The sequence below is a fragment of the Elaeis guineensis genome, chromosome 11 (assembly GCF_000442705.2).
Source record: "Elaeis guineensis isolate ETL-2024a chromosome 11, EG11, whole genome shotgun sequence".
Lineage (NCBI taxonomy): Eukaryota > Viridiplantae > Streptophyta > Magnoliopsida > Arecales > Arecaceae > Elaeis > Elaeis guineensis.
The window spans coordinates 112,273,952-112,280,203 of NC_026003.2; the positions used below are offsets into that span (position 1 = coordinate 112,273,952).

Below are 6,252 nucleotides of genomic sequence, written 5' to 3' on the forward strand. Positions count from 1 at the left end.
GAAGGAATAGCGGGGGGTGGAAGGAAGGAAAACTTACAAGAAAGAAACCGGTAGGTAGGGAAGAGAGGGACAACGTAACAAGAAAGGCTGACAGGAGAAGAAGATATAATATTTATAAGCATAAAGAAACGATTAGCTGTAAAAGTGAATAACCTATTAACTAATTATGCACTTGTTTGAGCTAGAAATACTCCCTTCTACCATCATCAGAGAATTAGTGCCACATAGAAAATAAAGTAACGTGTAATTAATATCAGAAAAAGAGAGGGAGTTTGTTCTACCAACTCTTCCTAGAATGCAAGGCTCCTTTGAGAAGACGAGGGTGCACACAGACATGTCAAGTGCCATCCGTCGGAAACAACGTTAAAGTTCTAGCTAAAACAAGAATCGCTTGGTACACGGTGCTCCAGTCATTGGAGACAACGTACGTTAAAGTTCTACATAGTTTTATCCGGGATGTATTTTCCTTCGCACAACGATATTGATCTCAATCCTTCTTTGGTGCGAAAGGCGCATCGCTTTCTCATTTTTATCCTCATAAGTAGAGAAGCTATTTTTGTGTTCCCAAATTGATCGCATTAAGGCTTATTCTCGATAAAGTTCTAGCCATTCCGTAAACGACGATATATGCGACGTCTTCGGAAATGTACATTTCATCCTGTAATGGAAGTGCAACTACAATTTGTCCACCAATATTTTGATAATTTTTTTTCTACCTCATTACTTTCTTCACATCCCCTTTCTTGCAAGGCTTTTCCCGTTCGACCGTCAAAATTAAGAAAACTACAAAAATGGCTCGTGATAGTTGCTAGAAAAGATGAGGTGAGGGGCCACGTTATCTACATCTATGGAAATTAGACTTTAAGATGCCTGTCATGAGTGCCTAATCCTCACTGACGCAAATCATAAACCTTATGGTACCGATAACCCTTTTACGGAAGATGTAAGCCAAATAAAAAGTTTAAATGATAAAAATCTCTTTAAAATAAAGAATAAATTATACTTGAATTTCATAATTGGAAAATTTTATATTTATTTTTCTGAAATTTATTTTTATCTAATATTTTAGTCATTTTTTTGATGAAATGATAGTGAAATCATTATATTTAAATAGATTCCAAATATGCGTCAGAGAAGTTTTGAAAAATGATGATAATAATCTTAAATTATAATAATTATTTAAAAATATAAAAATATATTATTTTTTCTTCATTTAAAGATAATTTTGATCTTTCATATGTGGTAAACTATTTCACTAATATTGTTAATTTAATTGAACATAATGTAGGTTTTCATATAATAAAAGTAAATTTTTGAAAAACTTTTTGTAATTTATTAAAAAAACTTATTAAGACACTCTCCGTCCATCTCAGCCACAGAGCAGGAGGACGGTGTAATAATGATAATATATAATTAGTTAGCTTTCGTACAACTGTGATAAGGTCAAAAGTGAGAGTTAGAATGAAAACTGAAATCATTATTATTTTGATAAAAGGAATCATAGGAAAATGGACCATGGATGGTGGCCTCTTGGCATTACAACCCACTTCAATGGAAGGGTCCGGTTTTTCTTGTTTTCTTTTTTGAGTTTATTATGGCATTCAAAAGAGAAAAATTAAGAACCGGGGACAAGGACGTGCTGCTTTTGAAATCATTGCTCTTGTGATAAAGATTGTACTTTCTTTAGTGCTTCACCTATAGTCTCACGTGTATACGGATTACCGTAAAGTTTAATGGCCAACTCGGCAATCACAGAGTAGCTGCTCTGGATTTTTGGGGTATCCATGAATGTGGTCAAATAGCTTAAAAGGTTGTTGAACTATAAATATAGTCTAGGTTGGAACATAGTTTAGATAACGGGAGTAAGAGATTTTAATGGAATTATGGAATTATTCTTTGTTAGATTACACATTCGGTCTTAAAAATTTATGAAGAAGCACAAAAATGCTAAAGAAGTAGTATATTTTATCAGCAAGGATCCACATCAAGCAAGATCCTTAGTAGTCAAATAGATAAGCTAGAATGTACCCAAAAATTAAAAAAAATAGAAATGCTAAAGTAAGAGTCCATTTAGTGGTAACAACCCAGGTCAAGTATAAACATGGGACTTTTAGGCAGCATTGGCATTATAATTGTATGGATGTTCAAGTTCAGGAACAGATAATTCACGGTGGTACTCTCAAATAAACAAGCGTTCAAAGATGTTATACTAATAACTTGTTAAATTTGTTGCTAGATGAAATGCTTGCATGCAAAGCTGGGGCAACCAGTGATTTTGTTTTCTTTCTCATTTTGATAGGTGGGGATAATTGAAGGGAATTAAGAAAACAGTCCAAAACTTTTCAGATACAACAATGAATTACTCCCTGCGATGGAAACAGCTTAAATTAGGCAATGCTAGTTGAAGCAAAGCCCACTCAAATCTTGAGCTGGATAGAGATAAACATCTAACTTGGTCAAGTCCTTTATAAAACACCAAATCATATTAATTAAAAAAAATCAGATATGGGTTGATTTATTTAATCATCGCCAACATGAGCTAACCCATGTGTGATGCATAAACCCTTGACAATTTTTTTTTCTTGAAAAAATGTTAATGGGATTGCTACTGATTTTATCTTTACAATGATGAAAATAAGTACCTCTTGTCAACCATCAGAATGTGTACACACAGGATTATACCTCTCAAGATTCAAACCAAGAATCCCTTTTAAGAATCGCAGCTACTAAGATAAGGCCATTTATTGAACTTGAGTCAATAGGTTATTCTTTGTCGACAACCATATTCTAAAATATATGTAGTTGATCATATATACATCAACTTGTAAAATTGATGGAGTCTTTGATGATTATAGAAGAAACTTGAATTCTATCCAGCCATTTCCCTCTAAGAAAATATGTTTACTATATAAGATTTAAAATATCCAAAATTTTAAAAAATTGGATTATTTGAAGATCTTTATCTTATCCATCTGTTAAATACACTTGGACAAATATTGTTGCTATATATAAAGTAACTTGAAGTATTACTATAACAAGCTAATCAGATAGCAGTCTAGCAGCCTCTATTCTTTTTAATTACCATCAACTGAGCATATGTTGGCATTGATTGCTGATGTGTTTGATGATTTTTTTTTTTTTTGAAAAAAATAAGTAATTGGCAGCCTATAATTTAGACTTTAGAGGACAGGTGTCATCTGCTGAAGCAGGCTCAATCTAAACCGAATTTGTGATTCAGGGAGAATAATAGAATTATAATGCTGCCTAGATTACCATTTAATCTTACTCAGCCCAAACTGCATCCTCTATCCATACAAGATAGTGCATTGCTGTGTAGTCCAACTGTGCCTATTCATTTGAGGGGCATAAACTATAGGAGTTAACCATCACAATACACGAATCTCAAAGTCCATCCTTATCGCACTCATGCCTGCAATGGAATTTCGGTTTTTGTTGCACAATGAACCTAAACCATGCATAATAGCTAGCAAATTTCTATTCTTTTCCTGTTTGCAGTGCTCTATATTAGACTGGGAGACCATCCAAACATTCCAAGTAGGAGAACGGTAAAGACGAAAGCCGGACCCCTCCATAACAAGCTCTATTAATGTTCCTGGTGTTTTAAAAAGCAGCCCATGATAAGGTAGGAAACTGAACAAGGAAATGAAAAGCACCATCCCATTCCACACTGCTCCCAAAATCCACCTACTCACCCTTTTACCAAAAAAAAGTAAAAAAAAATCCACCTACTGATCATTTGTCTATTACTCGCGCATTCCCCCACCCCATCCAATATTTTGCATCAATGATTAAAACATAAAAAGAAAAAAAGAAAGAAAAAAAACTAATGTCTTCTACCCCACAACATGATGAAGCAAGCTATCTCTCTCCTTTATATAGCTAACTATAATATCATAATCCTTAAAAAGACACTGCTTAGCACAAATACAAGCTCTTTAATAAAATTATCACACAGGTCCATTCGGATCGATGCACCTGAGTGTTGCGTTATAAAGTGAAAGAGTACAGATTCCCTTTCACCCACCCTTTCCTCCAAAATTTAATTATAAGGCGAACAAAAATAATACTTTAAAATTTTATACTAATTTTTACCGCTTTGTCGCTTTCCATCATCATAACCCCATTTATTTGTAACGTCCTTCCCTAATAGGGAAGATTTACAGACCAAAACCTCCTCCACATTCTATATATACACAGGTAAAAGAACGGTAGAGGAGGCTTGGTTTATTGGTAAAAAAGAAAAGGAAACGAAAAAAATAGAGGGGAGACCAACCAAACCCAATCACGTACGAAACCGTCCATCCACCCGACGCCGGGCAAAGATTCCCCTAACCGGATTATTCCTGTCTATCTTTTCTATACTCAAAACAATTCCCAATCGAACCTTGGGGTGGCAGCGGATGATGCGGTCGAGCTGGCCGAGGCCGACGTCGCCGTCGAGGGGACGGCGGTCGGCGAGAACAGCGAATCGAACGTCTCCCATTTCGTCGTCACCACCACCGACGGCTGCTGCTTCTGCGGTTGCCGTGCGGGCGTTCGCTGATTGGCCGCCCTCGGCAGCGCATTCTTGATCTTGAGCACGTCCAGAGTCTCCACATACTTCTGCACTCTCCTCTCCTGCAAACGAATCAATCCGACCGACACCCGTAAAACGTTTGATGAAAAGTTCGATCATGGAAAGATTGAGGTTTGTAACGCTTTGATAAAAAATTGACCTGCATTCTCCTCTGGAGCTTCAGATCGCCGTCGGCGACGACGCCATCCAGTTTAACTAGCTGAGTCATCAGCAGCTCGATGAGGTTGAGCACATCTTTCTCCGGCACCTTGCCTCCTTTGGATATGCTCGCCTCCAATGCCGACACCTGAATGAGATCAAACAACAATTAAAGATTCATAAGCATTATGAATTGGATTGATCGAGAGAATGTTGGTGTTGATGGGAGTGTGGGTGACCTGAGAGGCGAGCTTGTCGACTTCGAGGCTGATCTGGGAGATGGACTTGGAGGCCTTGTCGATCCTTGCCTGGCGGCGCATCTCCAGAAAGCGCTTGGCCTGGGCGGCCGCGTCCTCCACCAGCACCATCTTGGAGCCGTTCTTCACGCCGGAGATGTCGAGATAGGCGTTGGAGTCTCTCTCCTTGTCCTTGTATACCAGCTTCTGGTCCTGGGGATGTAGCCCAGTCCTCGCCGACAGCAGCTTCTTCAACTCCCCTGCTCCAGTTCGTTGATGAAATTAATAATTACCAGAAATAGGGGAAAATAAAAGATTTCTTGGGTTTTGTGGGTTACCGAAGGTGGCTTGGGAGCTGAGGTAGATCTCATGGTAGACGGCGCCATACTTGATGCGGACGCGGATCGCGGGAACGGGGGCGGCGGCAGAGTCGGGGTCCCGCTTCTGGACCAGCATTCCACCGGGCCGGACCTCCCACTCCTCCACCGTAGCGGTGGCGGCGGCGGTCGGAGATTCTATGACCGGGATGAATGCCGTCTTGGCCATTGCCGGCGCCATGCCTTTTCTCCTCGTTGACATCATCCTCCCTCGATGGAGACCGATCCCCTCCGCTCCTCCTTTCGAATTGAATTAGTAGTTAACTAGTTATTTTGGAGGGAGATCAGATCATTCCGCCGCCGCCACTTCAGATCCACGGGCGATTGTCCGAAAAAAATGGGATCTCTTCGTCTCTAAAGAGAGAAAGAATTGGAAGAATGAAAGAATGGATGGTGCTGAACAATTGGGGTTTTGGGAGCTGCCTTGTCTCTATTTTTCTTTCTTCTTGAGGAAACAAACGCTCGATCGGAATGGTGGAGGACAGAGAAGACGAACACCACAGGCCGACGGTAGACGAATATATAAATAATAGTTAAAAATAATATATTGACAAAATACAAAAAGAAAGAGACGGAATTTAATTGTCAAGAAAGTCAGGTCAAAGTAAACCAACGTTGCGTTAAGCTAAAAAAGCTGAGATATATTAGGAAAAAAAAAACCAAAATTCCATCCTCCGCTATTAATTGCCAAAAAAAAGGTAAAAGAGATTTAGAAAAATAAAAAAAGGAATAAGGAAGGATTGCTTCTTCTATCAAATCACTCAACAACGTGGTGCTTCCACTGAAAGATCAAGCATCACCGACAGTGATCAAGTGGCCAAGTGTAAAGCGGACAGTAAATCTTTATTTTTTTCTTTCTTTCTCGTTGTCTTTTTCTAAGACGAAAAATTATTGCATGCACCAG

At 38.7% G+C, this 6,252-nt stretch overlaps 1 protein-coding gene across 1 annotated transcript; it reads right to left on the reverse strand.

Annotated features, from left to right (window-relative positions):
- Window positions 1-4,130: 4,130 nt before the first annotated feature.
- LOC105054142 (BAG family molecular chaperone regulator 1) lies at window positions 4,131-5,808 on the reverse strand. The gene is made up of 4 exons (XM_010935583.4): window positions 5,310-5,808; window positions 4,975-5,231; window positions 4,737-4,883; window positions 4,131-4,638 (listed from the first exon to the last, which is right to left on the reverse strand). The coding sequence occupies exons 1-4, from the start codon at window positions 5,551-5,553 to the stop codon at window positions 4,384-4,386; spliced, it is 903 nt and encodes a 300-aa protein (XP_010933885.1). The 5' UTR covers window positions 5,554-5,808; the 3' UTR covers window positions 4,131-4,383.
- Between the last annotated feature and the right edge of the window lie 444 nt (window positions 5,809-6,252).